The sequence below is a fragment of the Vicugna pacos genome, chromosome 11 (assembly GCF_048564905.1).
Source record: "Vicugna pacos chromosome 11, VicPac4, whole genome shotgun sequence".
Lineage (NCBI taxonomy): Eukaryota > Metazoa > Chordata > Mammalia > Artiodactyla > Camelidae > Vicugna > Vicugna pacos.
In genome coordinates this window covers 65,109,670-65,128,229 of record NC_132997.1, presented here as the reverse complement: position 1 = coordinate 65,128,229, position 18,560 = coordinate 65,109,670, and the positions used below count along the sequence as shown (strand labels likewise).

The 18,560-nt window shown below is 36.8% G+C and overlaps 1 protein-coding gene across 3 annotated transcripts in view; it reads left to right on the top strand.

Annotated features, from left to right (window-relative positions):
- PRKG1 (protein kinase cGMP-dependent 1) overlaps positions 1-18,560 on the top strand; it is a 1,109,393-nt gene that overhangs the window by 1,067,763 nt on the left and 23,070 nt on the right. For 2 of the 3 annotated variants that reach the window (XM_006206633.4, XM_006206634.4), the window contains exon 10: positions 1,016-1,112. In XM_006206633.4, coding sequence (XP_006206695.1) covers positions 1,016-1,112 — 97 coding nt within the window. Of the gene's footprint in view, positions 1-862; positions 915-1,015; positions 1,113-18,560 lie in introns of those variants that run through there. The other variant, XM_072971519.1, reaches the window with a different exon arrangement.

The window sequence follows — 18,560 nt, the reverse complement described above, 5'->3', positions numbered from 1 at the left end:
ATCAGTATTTCAAGCGTGTTGATCATGTCTATCTATAGTGTCCTACTGAATCAGGTACCGCCTGGCTGAAGGTCATGGGTTACACATAGCTATTCAGATAGTTCGAGACAGCTGAATTACTCTCTGACCTGACTTCAGTGAGTGGGAGGATCATCTTCATCTTTATGCCTTCCTGCCCTTTCTAAAAATAGTAGGGCCTTTAACAAGGAGGTATTTTAAGCTGCTCATATTCACTTGTCTCATCAGCAGCAGCTTATTTTGGCCACTTGCATGTGTCAGATTTGCATGTGTGCATAGTTAGACTTCTTGGAGGAGAGTCCTTGCTCCTCCGCACCTCTCATATAAGAAACTGGCGAACAGAAAGACACTGGGATGACTAGCTGAGAGTCAGTGGGCAGACACAAACGGAGGGAAGACACTTTTTAGGAATGTGAATATGCTTCCAAAATCATCCATTTCAGACATTTTCACATCAGTCCTCAGCTTTTCGGATCTGTTTTCATAAAACCTGGCTGTGATTTCACTCCAGAGACCTCAATGATCTTGCCGCTTTTAATAAATATTAATAGGAGCCACTGCCAGCCTGTATCCGGATAAGGGAAACTAATGAGAAACTGCCATCCAAAATCTGAACGGCAAAAACAAAACCAAGCCAAACCAAATAATCCAAAACAAAACCGAAAAAGAGCAATTCAAACAATCCGTGCTCACAAGAAGACGCGTAGAAAAACACCAGGATGTAACTTTGATTTGATAACTGGATTTATCAGTCACGTGACTGACATGCAGTGGGTACTTTGTATTTTTCTACTTTGAAAAACAAGTACAAATCTATGTTATTCTGCACAACGGGGACCAAAAAATTATGAGTGTGAGAAAACACAGACTCTAAAAGCGAGATGGAATTTAAGCAGGTAAACCCTGTTTCACAGTCATGTCATTCCAGTACAGTTGTACGTGGTACTCGTGTTGGCACCTCTAAGAAATTTCCATTTTTTCGCATCAAAAAATCCAGATATGAAGCTGAAGCTGCTTTCTTCGCCAACTTGAAGCTGTCTGATTTCAACATCATTGACACCCTTGGAGTCGGAGGTTTCGGACGAGTAGAACTGGTATGTGATTGTTCTTTAAAATGCTTTTGAAAGTCCCCATCTTCCTTTTTAACTTTTTCTCCTAGATTAAGATTTCTCTTATCTCTTTTCTTCTCCCTCTAATCATTAATCATGACTGTTCCTAAATCGGTACCAAATACTTTCATCAGCACATCAGAGTTTGCAACAAAGTGAGCTATGCTATACAATCAATAAGCTAAAGATAAAATTAGCACTGAAATCGTTTTTAGAAAACCTCTTCATATTAAATGAAAGGTAAATACATTTACTTAATGAGGAGTCATAAAGCACTTATTACTCAGCTGATTTTCTGTGGTCTGTTTACTTCCTTAGTTCTGAGCAGTGCTCACTAACTCAGTTATGCACCCTGTCTCTGATCACAGTAATTAAACTGTAAATTTATATATAAAGGGACATGGGATGTATTTACATATATCTATGAATATAACATGTAATTATTCTCACCACTGCTTTAACAATCAAGTAAGTGGTGCTGTAGTTATTCTGTGAGTCTGTAGTTTCAAGTACCTATTTAGATTACAGTACGTATGTACTATACACCTATTTAGGGTGCAGTACAAAACCACATAAGATGACATAGTTTGAATATTTTACATAATTTATTTCACACAGATTTTTATTTGTATATGTACATACAGACACACACAAAGCTAAGTGCTAGTGAAGGTGAAGATATTTTGGTGCAAGTTGTATGTTAAATACATTGTATGAATGTGATGGAAACCAAATGAAAGCATGTGCTCTATTCTGCCTTTGTTTAAAGTATAAATTTTAAAAAACTGACATATTGCAACAAAAATTAGAAAAAGATGTATTCTGCTGACTGAGTTGCTGCATTCCAAGACTGTGTGGCTGAAAACTCTATTTGAGATTGCAGATGAATCTCCACCTCTCCTGAATATGGAGGAGTCCCTGATATCAGACACCAGTACAGTATGTGAGGAACTCCCTGAGACTGTGTACAGTTCAGTAAATAGTTACTGTTGCCATCAGGAGACTGGAGAAATCCCCTTCCATAAAAGTAGACTGACCCACTGCTATTTTTTTTTCTATCTTTGTCCATTTGTGTTGCAGCTGGGATTTCTGACTCTGACAAGCAGAAAAAGGTTATTTACTTAAATATTAGACAAGAAAGGTTTAGAGCTGTAATGTGTCTCACTGACTTTGCTTTGTGCTTCTCTTAACACTGGCTGGAGATATACTACTGGAGTAATACTTCTGACTTCATAGTGCACCTCTGGGAATCTAAGTATTCTCAGTTATACGAGTGAAGAATCAAGTGAGGGCCTAGGAGAACCTCTTGCTTTTCTGAATCCTGCCAACTAATGCAGTCTTAGATTTGTTTGTCAAGAACACTGATTTTTTTTGTGATAGTATACCTGTTCACATTGCTAATGAAGATTTAATGACAGTGCTCTACATTAGGGGTATTGGGACATATAAACAGGACAGAGGGTAGAGCTCCTTGCCACGAAGGGTTTATTGTCTGATGTGTTTATTTACATAGTTGTACGTGTCTAAACCCCTCTGTGAATGAAGCAGTCTAAAGGACAGAAGTTCCTAGAGATTAATTTTATGATGGTTACAGTTTCTTAAATAATTTTTAAAGACTCGACAATAAGTTGCCGTTTTAGTTGACCAAAAAAATCAATGTTACAACTTTGTGGTCTCCTGGAGTTCTGATAACTTCAAGTTGGGAACCTTTAAGTTACCAGTGAGCTATCCTATGAAATATAGGAATCTACTCAGAATTTCTGAAATACGGGAAATCATTCAGACACTGAAACCACTTTAAGCTGAATAATCAAACGCCAAGCTGATAGTGGGACTCTTCCAGCAAATTCCCTCAAAAATGTGTGAGGAGGCACAAATAACCACAAAATTAAGGAAGGTTCAAAATGGGTGTATAAAAGGTAATGCAGTTTAAAAAGACTGTGTTTGTATGCATGTGTGTATTTGAGTACACACATACTTCTATTTAATCTCTATCACAGGAGAGATAGTCAAAAGTAGTTCAGTCTAATTTTCTTCTCATGGGCATTGTATTTCACTCTTTTACACAAATGTTTATAGACTCGGGGAAATCATAACCTCAAGGATGAATTTAGGTTGGAGCTATAACCCTGTTTACAGACACTCTAATTACATTGCTGAATGATAAATCCATAATGGGTTATTAGGTACAACCAGTACATCAAGGGTGGCGGTGCATGTCCTTAATCTCTGAAGTGTAATCTTGCACTTCCCAAACACACTGTGAGATGATCAGAATACTCAGATTGTCTTCACTATTCAGAGTGGACAAGCCATTGAAATGATCACTATTACCCTTGAATCCATTGCCCCCAATTTTTACTGCTTACTAACTGCCAGATAATATTAATTACTGGATAGGAAAAATAATCTGTGATTGCTCATTTTTACATGTATTCAGTGATGCCAGAATTGTGAGTTTCGCCTCAATACTTTGTAACCACACATACCGTTGCCATAGTGTATAGCAAATCACCATGAGGACAGTGGTGACTGCCCAGGTGCACCGTTAGAGTAGGACCCACACCATTCACAGGTAGGATGATCTAGGCAGAGCCCAGCTCTGTTGTGATTCCAGAATTTTTTTCTTCATTCCTCTCTGCAAAATGGTGCATGTGAGATAATTGTATTCATATTACAGAGTGCTATTGTTAAGCAATATAACCTTCCCATGGACTCATTTTACATATGTATACCCAGTACTGAACATGTTAACACCCAGTATGTAATATTCAGACCCTGAACTTATCAATCCTTAGTTCAGTAGTAATGTTGATAAATGACATAAAAATGATCAAAAGTTATACTTTAATTTTATAATAGTATTTTTCAATTCCCCAGGTGTAGATTTTAAGATTATAAACTCTTGGATATGAATAATTAAGAAATTTGAGTTTGTGAACCCCATTTCCTGTTAGAACTAAGTTAGGAGTGTAGTTCTATCACCATTTTACAGATCATGTTTATATTCTCTTGCTCAATGTAACACCCTTTAAAAGACGTCTTAGCATTTCTTACTTTTCATAACATGTCAATTTAGATGAGTTTAGGTGCGGGGGTATGCTTCGGGCTGAAGAATTGCTAAATAGTTTACTGCCAACTTTTGGAGATTAGTACATAATTTTGGCACATAATAGAGACCTAAATATTTGTTTAATGATGAGATTAGAAGCTTGAAGTATAAGTCTTACATAAATGGAAATTCTGATCAAAAGTTATTCAGTCTATTTCATAAATATTTTTAGCATAACCGATTTTAGCTAGTTTAGTACCAGACACGTCCTGCCCACACCCACTACCTGCGGGAAGTCATTTATACTGCTTTCCTTCTTGGATCTGATATATACCATATTTTCTGCATGTGTTTTTATTTTGAAGAATGGGCTTTCAAATTTATTCAGTGCTGTTTACAGAATGTCTTCCAGAAGACCACACTCCATTCATAATAGCACCTTCAGCTAAAGAACTCAGCTTTTTAATATGTGATTTACTCGTTAAAGCTATAAGGACTGCTATAAGACATCTAGATAATCCTGTTAATTTACAAGGCGTGACTGTAAAACAAGGAGATTGATTTTACTGATTACAAGTGAAAATTAGTCCCATTGCTTTATGGTCGCATTCCTACTTTACTTTCCTTTGCTCTTGTTAGAGAGGTATGTACTTACTTTTCAGAGTAGATTGGTACAAGCCAGACTTAAAACTAGCAGTGCTGGGTGATGGATGCTTTAAATATTATATATGTAATCTATTTATTCAGCAATTCAGTGCCTCCTCTAGCAGAGCACCATACTCTATATATGTAAAATTTAGAAGTGATGGTATGGAAAACATAATCTCTGTCTTCTTGGATTATATTCTTTCTACATAATTTATTATGTATTTATGTAGTGAGCTCTCTGCTGGGACATACCACGCTCGGTAGACAGTAGCCACTGCCTCTAGGGACTCAGAGTCTCCTGGGAGAGACGGTCAAACAAGCTAATACGTAAACCCGCAATCCAAGTATGAGCAGCACATGCTCAGTGCAGAGTCTTCCTGGAGGCGGCAGCATTTCTAAGACAGGGAGAGTTAAGGGATCAACATAAGTAACCCCCACAGCATATGGTGCATTCCTGCAAAATCAGACTACTGCAGGATGGTTCCGATACACTGGTGTTACTTTCTTACTAAAACAATCAAGCTTTTCGTTTGAGCCCAGCTTTATAATCTTCCAATTGCTCTCATATCCAGTATATAACTTCACCTTCCTAGCTACCCTGGGAGGCCTGATCCACATTTCATAGGAAAGAAGTCAGGAATGATGCGTATGAGGGCACCTAAGACCACACAGTCACGACGGAGCTGTTGCTGTTGCCCAGAACTACTGTTTTTTGTTTTTGTTTTTGTTTTTTTAACTAGAACCTTATTTTTTTTTAATCATTCTGGCTTCTAAAACTATTTATATTCTTACCACCACCAGCCATCATTATAAAATCAAACGTGTTACTTCTGGTTGCATGTACACCTTTGTTTTAAAAGAAAGTCTTGTAGAATCTAAGAACCTGCATTAGACATAAATACAGAATAGATGCTATGATTATCTGCTGTTCACCTCTACTGTCAAACCTTCAAAAAATGTATTTTTTCTGAATCCTTTCCTGCCCCTAGTTTTGTGTTAAAACATCTGGGGTCGGGGGGAGGCAGAAATCAGACAGTATCACATGGTAGCTAAAAGCTAGAGCTCTGAATCAGACTTTCTGGATTCAGATCTTACCAACCGTATATGATTAGTCATTTACTTACCCCATCTGAGCCTCAGTTTCCTAATCTCTAAAATGAGAATAATAATAGAATATGTGCCTCATAGGTTGCAAAGATTAAATGAGTTAAAATCCCCAAAATAGTGCTTCACACATCGTAGGTCAGTAAGTGTTGGCAGTGTTGTTCTTGTTATTAAAATATGATAATGATACACTTCTCATTTTCAACTATCCATATAGAAAAGGAAGGGAATGAAATAATTTTACTCTTTCATCTCCCAATGTTAAGCCAAATCCTGGGAGTACAAGCATTTCTCCAATATTAGAAAGAGCCCAAGGTTTTCAAACGACCTACAGTGATAGCTTCTGTTAAATTCCCCCAAACCACTAAAGCTCCTGACTTTCTGATCTGTCATGAGTGGAGATGGGAAACAATTTTCAATCTTCCTCACACTAAACCTTTGTGTGCTTGAAGTAGTCTGCTCTTACTTATCCATTTCTCTTCTAAAGTGTAAAGCCCCACCTCTTAACCTCTCAGTAGGAAATCTTTTTTGTTGCAAACAGCTAAATCATATCCAGTTTCTCCAATCTCCTTAAACCATGGCACCCCAATGGGGCCTAAGAAGGGTCTGGCTCTTGCCAAATGGAGGACAAAGGTCACCTCTCATTTGGACTGCCCAGAAGGGGGGATTGCAGTAACAAGTTGTAAGAACACTGCCAACTCACAGCCACATTTGCATAACAGGGTCTGTGTGCTGTACATGTGAGCATCCTTACCACTCTGGGGGCAGTCTGGCCAGCTGCTTGGTCACTGTGAGTCACATGCCAGTGGCCTGGAAGGCTACGTAAACCAACTTATAAAAAAAAAAGGGGGGGGGGGACTAAGAGATGACTAAGCAAGATATTAGGTGATGAACCTATTACTCAGTCAACAGAGTTTTGTTTCATCATTATGAAAAGCAAAAGCTTAACTCCAAAGGGAAATCCTATGTAAGACGAAAACATTTCAAGAGCATGTTACTGCCAGGCCACACGACAGTGAAACAGAATAGCTGTGGGATTGCTGGGCAGCATTGCCATTTGCGCCCACAGTGATTTATGCCACAGAGGATGCCTGGGGGAACCCTGCTGTCCTAAAGTCAAGTGTCCTCTGTAACCAAAGTGACTAAGGACTCTACACTGGTTGAAAACTCAAAGATTGCCTCATTTTAACATAGCCTTTTCTCTAGGCTTACCCTACTTGGTTCATTATTAATACGTCATCCTCATTTATCGATTCTTCAAAAGAATAAAAACTGACACAAATTATTAATTGTCATAAATAGCACTGATTTCTAAGAAAATAAGTTATTTAGATAGCTAATGAAAAGCCAATTTGATAAATGCTAATGGAGCATGACAAGCACAGTCTCAGCACAGGCATCCCTCAGAGAGATTGTAGGTTCAATTCCAGACCTGCCGCAATAAAGCCAATGTCATTATAAAACAAGGGACAGGAAGTTTTTGGTTTCCCAGCGAGTATAAAAGTTATATATACACTATACTGTAGTCTATAAAGCATGCAAAAGCATTATGTCTAAAAAACAATATACAGACTTTAATTATTCTTCATTGCTTAAAAATGCTAACCATCATAGCTGAGTCTTCATCAAGTCATGGTAGTGACATCAAAGAGCTCTGATTGCAGATCACTGTAACAAATATAATAATAATGAAAATTCTTGAAATATTGGGAGAATTACCAAAATGTGACACAGAGACACGATGTAAACAAGTGCTGTTGGAAAACGGCATTGACAGACTTCCTCAATACAGTGTTGCCACAAAACTTCAATTTGGGGGAAAAAAAATACAGTATCTGCAAAGTGCGATAAAACGAAGCACAGTAAAAGGAGGTATGCTTGCACACTGTAATGCCTGAAGTGTCCAACCACAAGATAGTGTCTGAGCAGAAATCACAAGTAATAAAATTTATCTCTACTTTGCCATATGCAAATAAAGTAAAATATGCATCAGTCCATCTTATTACTGTAGAATCTATTTTCCTTAGCACATTGATAGTGGCAACACAATTTAGACTACATGAATGACAACAAATAGAACAATGACCTTCTTACACATCTTTTGAAATTATAGGACTTTTATATAGTAATTATCTATTAAAATGAAGATTTTTTATTAAGTGTTTGAAATTAGTGTCCTATAGTAAAGTGTTAACAATTCCTCCTCTAAACCTGCATGTTATTCTAGAAAGATCAGTATACAGTCAGCCTTCAGTATTCATGGATTTCACATCCATGTGTGCAACCAACCTCAGATCCAGAATATTTGATAAAGTTTCAAAAAGCAGAAGTTGAATTTGACGTGCACCAGAAATTATGTACATTGTATTTACAACTATTTACATAGCATTTTCATTGTACTAGGTATTAGAAACAATCTAGAGGTGATTTAAAGTATACGGGAGGATGTGTATAGGTTCTTTGCAAATATTATGCCATTTTATGTGAGGAACTTGAGCATCTGAGGATTTGAGTACCCACAGGGGTTCTGGGACCAATCCCTCAAGAATACTAAGGGACAACTGTAAATCTAGAAGGTACTGGACATGTCTTTCCAAGGCTTTGAATAAATTTTGGATGAATTGTTTTATTGCCAATTAACAGTGTAGTCACTCACCTTTTTATTCTCTGTGACATAAATTTGATTTTTTTTAACCCAGTGAATTTATGGTCACATCACATTCAGCAAAAAATTATCTACTAAAATATTCCTAAATAGTTTTCTGAGATATAGAAATATCAGGTATGATTCCTGCCTGCAAAGAATTTCTTGCCTTCTCCTAAGTAAGAATATAAGATTAATACATATGAATGATATCAAATGACCTCCTTTAATATTGTATTAAATTGTAAATCTTGCAGAAGGGTTCTCAGCCTTTCAAAAAGGGAACATTTGGAGCTGTTGATGTTAGAGAGGTCCTGAGAAGGCACAGAACTCAAGCCAGGGCTCAGAGAATAGGCTGGGATTTAAGTGAACAGATGATTAAAGGCCATTCAGGGGAAAGGCCATTCCAGGAAAAGGTTACAACAGGGAAGGCCCGTGTTTTCACGGGACACCAAAGCAGGTGCCCTGATTAAAAGCTGTGTGAGGGAGCAATGAGAAATATTAGATAACCAATTGACAGAGTTTAATTATATTCTTAAAGGAAATTAGACTTTAAGGCATTTGGCATTTGGGGGCATTAGGTCAAGTGAGGAAAGCGAATAAACAGTGTCAGCTCTGAATTTCCCCCATGAAATAAAAGAATACGCTATAGGGTGACTGGACGGTCTATTTTTAGGTGGCGCTGCTCCCAGAAATAAACATCATAATTTCTCTTCTGAATAAGGTAGTTCACCCTGTGCCAAGATATATTCCACATCCCTGAAAATTTTATGTAAACACTTTCAAAGAGAGATCCCTTCCATGAAGAAGGGAAAAACTGTCTCCTTGTGTATGTTAGTAGTGTTGAAAATAGCCATGTCCTCTTAAAGAAAATGAAATGATTTATCTTGCTTTCTGGAGATAAACATAAGAAAAGATGATTCTGTATGTTTCAGTGTAGCTTGTCAACTGTATACACTTGATTTATTGCTAATTCATACTCTGTCCCACATGCTACCATCCCCCGTTGCCAGGGATATATACCACATAATAGATTAAACACTGGGCTAAGAGATCAGGAGATTTTCTGGGCCAGATGTCTTGGATCTTAGCCCCAGCTTCAGCTAACTGCCTTGCAAGTTCACAGTAAGAAGAGGGAGCTCATTAATACTCAAAAAGTAAGAAGCTAAACTAGTGAGAACCACTGTCCTGTCACAGTTGTAATCTCAGATTCCACATCCACATGAACAAAGCAATTTAAATGTTTAATGTAACTGCTTTTCATAGATGAAGTTAGCATAAGCAAAAAAACAGTAAACACGTGTTGAACTGGCTTATCTACGTTTGAAGTGCCAAATCATGTGAAAATTTTGAAGTAAAAAAGAAATTATATTTTCTTTTTAATATCAGAAAGGATGAAGTTTGAGTATAGCATATGTTAAGATTTTAAGATCTGATTATAAGCTATTTGATTAAAAATCTTCCAGTATGTAACAGTTAAAAATTATAGTTATTTATGTCTAACATTTCAAAAGTATGACTAGAATGCAAATGCTCTCATGAGTTAATCTGATCGCATCTCAGAGAGTTGAATTTTGCAATATGATTCTGTTTCACTTCAACTCATTTTAAACCTTCACAGTCAATACATGAAAGAAATTAAATTGTCCACGTCTTATACTCAACCCCATCTATGTGAAGTTTTAGGTTATGCATGCTTTAAGTATTAGAATTCATTGAATTCTGTGAAATATTCAAGTGATCAATTTAGAAATATGTAAGCAAGTTTAAAATTGTTGCATGTAGTATTTCCTTATATGAGTGAGATTATGGTAATAGAAATTAAATCTTATGGGAAACAAAATATTTGATTATTTGATGAAGGAAAATAAAATATAAGTAATAAAAATCAATTTTAATAATCACAACTGAATGAAATAAGGTTTATCTAACAAGTACTGTAGGAAAGAGAAATATGCTTAAATTGCACATTTCAGTAAACAGTCTTGAATCAATGTAGGTATATAGCCTTTTTTAAAGTATATTTTTATTGAAGTATAGTCAGTTTACAAAGTTGTGCCAATTTCAGTGTACAGCACAATGCTTCAGTCATATAAGAACATACATATATTCATTTTCATATTCTTTTTCACCATAAATTACTGCAAGATATTGAATACAGTTCCTTGTGCTATACAGTATAAACTTGTTGTTTATTTTATATATATTCCTTAGTATCTGCAAATCTTGAACTCCCAGTTATCACTTCCCACCCCCTTCCCCGCCCTGGTAACCCTAAGTTTGTTTTCTATGTCTGTGAGTCTGTTTCTGTTTTGTAAATAAGTTCTTTTGCCCCTTTTTTTTTAGATTCCATATATGAGTGATATCATATGGTATTTTTCTTTCTCTTTCTGGCTTACTTCACGTAGAATGATGATCTCTAGGTCCATCCATGTTGCTGCAAATGGCAGTATTTTATTCTTTTTTATGGCTGAGTAGTATTCCATTGTATAAATACACTACAGCTTTATCCAGTCATCTGTTGATGGACATTTAGGTTGTTTCCGTGTCTTGGCTATTGTAAATAGTGCTTCTATGAACATTGGGGTGCACGTATCTTTTCAAATTAGAGTTCTGGATATATACTCAGGAGTGGGATTGCTGGATCATATGCTAAGTCTACTTTTAGTTTTTTGATGAATTTCTATACTGTTTTCCATAATGGATGCACCAAACTACATTTCCATCAACAGTGTAAGAGGGTTCCATCTTCTCCACACCCTCTCCAGCATTTATTGTTCATGGACTTTTGAATGATGGCTATTCTGACTGGTGTGAGGTGATACCTCATGGTAGTTTAGATTTGCATTTCTCTGATAATTAGTGATATTGTGCATTTTTTCATGTGCCTATTGGCCATTTGTATGTCTCCATTGGAGAGTTGCTTGCTTAGGTCTTCTGCCCATTTTTGGATTGTGTTGTTTGTTTTTTGGTTATTAAGTGTAGAAGCTGTTTATATATTCTGGATATTAAGCCTTTGTTAGTCATATCATTTGCAAATATTTTCTCCTATTCCATAAGTTGTCGTTTTGTTTTGCTTATGGTTTCTTTTGCTGTGCAAAAGCTTATGAATTTAATTAGGCCCCATTTGTTCATTTTTGCTTTTATTTCTATTGCCTGGGTAGACTGACCTAGGAGAACATTGCTAAGATTTATGTCAGAAGATGTTTTGCCTATGTTTCCTTCTAGGAGATTTATCATGTCTTGTCTTATATTTAAATCTTTAAGCCATTTTGAATTTATTTTTGTGTATGGAGTGAGGGAGTATTCTAACTTCGTTGATTTACATGCTGCTATCCAGTTTTCCCAACACCGCTTGCTGAAGAGGCTGTCTTTTCTCCATTGTACATTCTTGCCTCTTTCAGATTATAGACATTTTTGATGAGAGGTTGAGGTGACTCTGGGAAGAAAAACAAGTATGGAAAGAAGAGAGACTCTCTCTTGATTACCACTTGAGCAAATGGCAGGAGGAATCCAATGAAAAAGCATAGATAAAAATGAATTAGGCTACTTTTCTATGTTCCTTTGTTCTAAAAATGATATACCTGACCATATGTATGAATAATTTGGTGTTTATGTATGAAAAGTTTTACACATAAAATCTTAACCATGAAATTGTACACCAGGAGCATGCCTCTATGCTCGCAGCTGAATAGTTTTCCAACTCTGACGTCCCTATTAAAGTCACAGGCCATCCTTTGCATTCTCTGTGTCAGCTGGACATGCATCATGCAGACTGAACACTCCCTGTGTTCTCTTCCCTGTGTATCCTCTGGGACAAGCCAGATGCTGTTATTTCTTAAGTTTTAGATATTGATTAAAAGAAATCAATTATATTATTGTGTGATACCGAGAGAAAGGTAAGTAATAAAAAACTGTGGATAACTAGTGAGAAGAGATTTTAACAACAGATCAAAAACAGAAGATTTTAATTAAGATTATGGTTAATGTTTGTAATTCAGTAATTCTCACATAAGAATTACCAGGTTTGGGTTTTTTGGTTGGTTTTTTGAGTTAGGAAATGTTGAGGAATACAATCCAATAATACTTCGTAGAAATGCTTTCTGTGCACTTAAAAAAAATTTCACTTTCAATAATGTAGTAAGTCAGTTCTTCCTGAATATATGGGCACATTAGCACGTCACATCCAAAAAAGCAGAGTCAGAGCTACAGCACTGCTTTTTCTTTGTCAAAGAAAAATTTCCTTAAATTCAGACAGAAACATTTTTCCTATTCCTTTTTTTTTGTTCAGGTGTTGAAACAGCTAATTTAAGAACAGATTTAGTTATGAATTGTAATAACATACTACTTATAAGCATCCATTTTAATTAACATTCCCACATATCTTGGATATCATGGTAATAATGAATATAGTTCTTACGTAGCACTTTTTAATTTTCAAAGTAGTTTCATACACTGTCTGATTTGGTCTTACAATATCCATGTCTAATAAGGTAATATGATTTTATTCTCATAAGTGAGGAAAATGAAGCTCCAGAACGTTACATGAACTTGGGTATGATTACAGTTTGTACAGTCTTAAAATAATTAAAGACATTACCCAGCAAAATACATATTATTTTGACTAGAGAAGTCTTAAGAATTTTGTGGTAATTATGTCCATTATGCTTAAAATGACCCACAGTCACACCTTTTTTTTTGGACATGCCTTTTTTGAATTTAGGCCTTTGAATAGATAGCAAATAGAGAAATCATTAAAAAAAATTTTTTAATAAAAATGCTAATAGTTTACAGAAATGCAAGTAAAAATGAAATATAGTTTTGATTAATTGGGGAACTCTTATTGAAGGGCTAAAGATAAGCATAGAAATAAATGCATTTCTGGCATCTAGTTTCTTACAACAAAGTTAAAATATAACCATTTTCACAATTAATAAACATAAGAACTAGAAAATACAGGTACACATCTTCTCTGGCTTTTCCTTCTTTTTAAAAGAAGTCTTAAAAAGCTTTGTTGAGTATACTCTATATACCACAAAACTGTACAGCCACCACCACAATCCAGTTTTAGAACACTTCCTCCGCTTTCAACAAGAGTCCTTGTGGCGTATTTGCAGATACTCTCCATTCCTACCCCAGCTCCAGCAACTACTGAGAGTTACGATCTCTTGCTAAACAGTAACTTTTTCTAGTGTACGTTTTCCTGTGCGAAAACTTCGTTTTACACTAAATGTTTTTATTTTCTACATGAGTAATTGTAAAGCTACTTCAGTGTGGATCTAAATGTCCAGGTGTTTAATGTACAGAAACTTCATACCTTTTTTCTTTTTGAATTTTATGATGATTTCACAGCTACTTTATACTCTGGTCCAGCTTTATTATTATACCAACTGCTGCAGAACTTAACTGTTTAAGTCATTTCCTGAAGGTAGAGGCTGAAGCCAGTATCTGATAGGCTGTGACACGTTGTCTGGCAACAGACGAATATTGGAAAATGATGGAGACAGAACAACCTAGTGCTTATGCTTGTCAAGAGAATCTTAATGGTTGGGTGACTGGTTCTCTTGGTTGTTAAAGCTTTATGATAGGTCTTTCGCTGATTTGGTGAATGTGGTTGAGAACTGTAACCGGAGTGGAGAAAAGCATACTCCTGCAGTTTGCACAGTTTATCTTATAGAACAGGACGTGAAAGCTCTCTCAATCTGGGGCTTGCTTTCTCTCTTTCTTGAGCGTCCTTCCTCCCTCCCTCCCTCCCTTCCTTTTTGCCTTCTTCATGTATAGAACTTTTCACTATAGACCTTGTCATGAATTCTGTAGGTTACCTCAATTTGAATTAAATGTGGGCTGCTTAAATCTTACAATACGGACTATGGCTGGTGTTTCTGGATTACTAAGAAAACTATTTCCTCTCAGCCGAAAAGAAAGCAATGACTTTATGCCATCCCACATGACACGGACGGCCTGATTAAACTGTGTGCTGTTTTGTTTAGAGAAAATATTTGCCATTCCTGTTCTGCTGCTGTCCAGCTACTATAATTATGACGACTCAGCCTAGATTCCCTTATGCCTTAGGGCCTGTTTTAATGCTCTTCTGGGAAAGCTCCTGCTATTTGTCCAGTGCGTAGTCTTTGAAAATTAGTAATACAGAGAATACAACAGGTACGAAGCAGATCCCCTTCAGGTGTTGGGGTTGGGAGAACAGGGCAGATAAAACCACTTCCCAAAAGAATGTGCATGTACTGTAAATGCCGGGTCATGCTTCCAGAGTGAATCATCATGTTTTTTTAAGCTACCTTTGTGTTATTTGGGCAATTTCCCCTTTATCCTTTGGCCCAAGCTATTGCCGCAGGTTTGTTGGGCTATTTGCATAAAGTTAAATATAATGAATGTGCTTTAAAAATGCGTATTTACTATGTCAAGTTGCAGATTCATATAATTTTCCAGCTGGAAAGAACCCTTAGATGTAATTTAGTTTGGCCGCCTTTTTCTGAGAGGTAGCCTGAGGCCCACTGAGGTTATACGGCTAATAATAAACCTATTAGTGAAAAATCCAGGATGAGAACCCAGGCTTCCTATGTAAGCTTTCCTCTTCTTTTCTGAAATATAGTTGAGGTACAGTATTGTGTTAGTTTCAGGTGCACTACACAGTGACTTGGTATTTGCATACATTATAAAATGATCACTACAGGAAGTCTAGTAATCATCTGTCCCCATAAAATATTATTCACCATGTCCCTTATGCTGTATATTACACCCCTCTGGCTTATTTATTTTATAACTAGAGATTTGTACCTCTCAAACCCCTTCACCTATTTCGCCACCCCCACCATCTTATCCTCTGGCAACCACACATTTATTCTTTGTATCTATGAGTCTCATCTTGTTTGGTTTTGTTTGTTTCATTTATACGCACACACACAGCATCTTCTTTATCCATTTGTCTATTGATGGGCGCTTAGGTTGCTTCTATATCTTGGCTATTATAAATAATGCTACTATCCTTTGCAATTAGTGTTTAGGGTTTTTTTGGTGTAAATACTCGTAAGTGAAATCATCAGATCATATGGCAGTTCTATTTTTAGTGTTTTGAGGAAACTCCATTCTGTTTCCCATAGTGGCTGTAGCAAATTATGATCCCACCAACAGTGCATGAGGGTTACCTTTTATCCACATCCTCTCCAACGCTTGTTACTTGTTGCCTTTCTGATAGTAGCCATTCTGACAGGTATGAAGTGGTACCTCATTGTGGTTTTGATTTTTATTTCCTTGATGATTGGTGAGTTGAGCATCTTTTCAAGTGTCTATTGACCATGTCTGTATCTTCTTTGGAAAAATGTTTATTCAGTTCCTGTGCCCATTTTTTATGGGATTGTTTGTTTATCTGATGTTGAGTTGTGTGTGTCTTTGTGTATTTGAACACTAACTCCTTATCAGATATCATTTGCAAGTATCTTCTCCCATTAAATAGGCTGCCTTTTTGTTGCTAGTAGTTTCCTTCACAGGTTTCTAGTTTGATGTAGCCCATTTGTTTAGTTTGAGTTTTGTTCCATCCTCTGAAATTGAATATTGAATATTGAAAAAAACATTGCTGAGACTGATATCAAAGAGCCTAATACCTGTATTTTTTTCTAGGCATTTTAGAGCTTCAGGACTTAAACATTAAGTCTTCAATCCATTTTGAGTTTATTTTTTGTATATGATGTGAGAAAGTAGTCCAGTTTGAGCCTTTTGTATGTAGCTGTTTAGTTTTCTCAGAACTATTTATTGAAAAGTCTGTCTTTTCACCACTGTATTTCCTTGTGTCCGCTTCATGGCTCAACTGACCATATAAGCCTGGGTTCATTTCTGGGCTCTCTATTCTGTTCCACTGGTCTCTGTGTCTGCTTTTGTGCCAGTACCTACTGTTTTGATTACTATAGCGTAGTAGTGTAGCTTGCAATTAGGAAGCATGGTACCTCCAAATTTGTTCTTCTTTCTCAAGATTGCTTTGGCTAGTCAGTCTTTTGTGTTTCCATACAAATGTTGGAATAATTTGTTCTAGTTCTGTGAAATGTGCCCTTTTGATAGGGATTGCACTGAATCTGTATTTTGGTTGTATGGTCATTTTAACAATATTAATTATTCCAATTCATGAGCATGGAGTATCTTTGAAATTGTTTTTGTTGTCTTCAGTTTTTTTCATTAATGCCTTCTAGTTTCTACCATACAACTCTTTTACCTCCTCAGTTAGATTTATTCTTAGGTAGTTTATTCTTTTGATGCAGTTATAAATAGATTTGTTTTCTTAGCTTCTCTTTTTGATAGTTCATTGATACTGTATAAGAAGTACAACAGTTTTCTGTATATTAATTTTGTATCATGAAAGTTTACCAAATTCATTTGTAAGTTCTAATAGCTTTTTGGTGGCGTCTTTAGGATTTTCTATCTATAATATCATGTCAAGAGATTAATCCAAAAAGAAGATACAACAATTGTAAATACATATACACCCAACCTGGGAGCACCCCTAGAGAGCATACAGCTCTGGTGAGCAGAGGGGAGTGTGCTGCTGGGCCCCATAGGATGTCTCCTACATAAGGCCACTTCTCCAAGATCAGAATATGTAACCAATATGCTTAGTACATAGAAATAAAAACAGAGAAAGGAGGCTATGTTCTGAACAAAGTAGCAAAACAAAACCTAAGAAAAAGAACTAAATGAAGTGGAGATAAGCAACCTACCCAAGGAAGAGTTAAAGTTAATCATAAAAGTGCTCCCTGAACTTAGGAGAAGAATGAACTGCATGGTGGCCAACATAAGCCGAGCACAGTGAACAAGGGGGATGTGAGACTGACAGGAAGCAGGGTTCAGACAATGTAGGACCTTGCAAACCTCTGTGGCAGCCTTCTCTATACCATGAGTGAGGTGGGAAGCCACGCAGTGTGCTGGGCAGAGAAGTGACACGATCTGGCCTTATTTTAAAGACAAGGTTTGATCTGCCCAAGGTACCTGTAGAGAGACCATCAGTGAATGCCCGTGAGGTGACACTTCCTCATGTAAGGTCACAAGAACTCCACACAGCAAGTGGTGGTATCCTTATCAAGAGCACAGGCTCAGAGCAGTTCAGGAACTGACCAAGAGGACTGAGAGGGACCTTACATGGCGTCAGGTTTGAAGTCCAGACCTGTGACCCTAAAGGCAGAGCTCTTTCCTCCCACCCTCTGCATAAGTTAAAATGTGTGTTATCATCTCTGAAGAGAGTAAGTTTGATATTAGGTGTGTGACCTACACCAGACTCCTGTCATTTACCTGGGGTGAGACTCTACAGAGGGACCATGATTTGATTTCTTCTCCTCTGAGTTTTATTACTGTGACACAGCTCATGTTTCACGTCATCTTTCTTATCAGTTCAGACTGCTTTTAGAAGTGGATTTTCGTGTTTTGTGTTTTATTATGAACTACTGCTGAATTCATCTGCATCACACTAATCTATCTTAAAAAGAGTTTCACAAGTGGAGTAAGAGGGCCTTTGGCCGTTTAAGGCATTTTCAAATACCCGTTTTTCCGTCTAATCTGTAGTATAGATTTCTAAATGCTGGCAGCAAACCCACTCATTTGAAGTGTCCTCGTGATTTCCTCTCAGGAACCTGCCACATTAATGCCCTCTCAGTTGGTTCACTCTGTACGTGCGTGCATAAACCAGACACTTCCGAGTGTCACAGTCCCTGCCTCGGTAAACAATTCACAACTAAAGAGCGGGGCAGAAGCAGAAACAGCTTGTCCTGTTATTTCTCCAAGGTTTTCATTAGTTCAGAATAACATGGGCTATTTGGTATTATCTAGAGAATTCTGTTGCTTGAGAGCACTGGATGGTACCTCTTTTATATTGCTATTAAGTGATTAGCTCTATTCGCTCTTCTTTCAAGTCACCTTGTTGAAATTTTTTTTGTAAAACAGTGAACACAGACCAGCAGCCTGTCTGAGGAATGGCATTTGGTGGATGCCA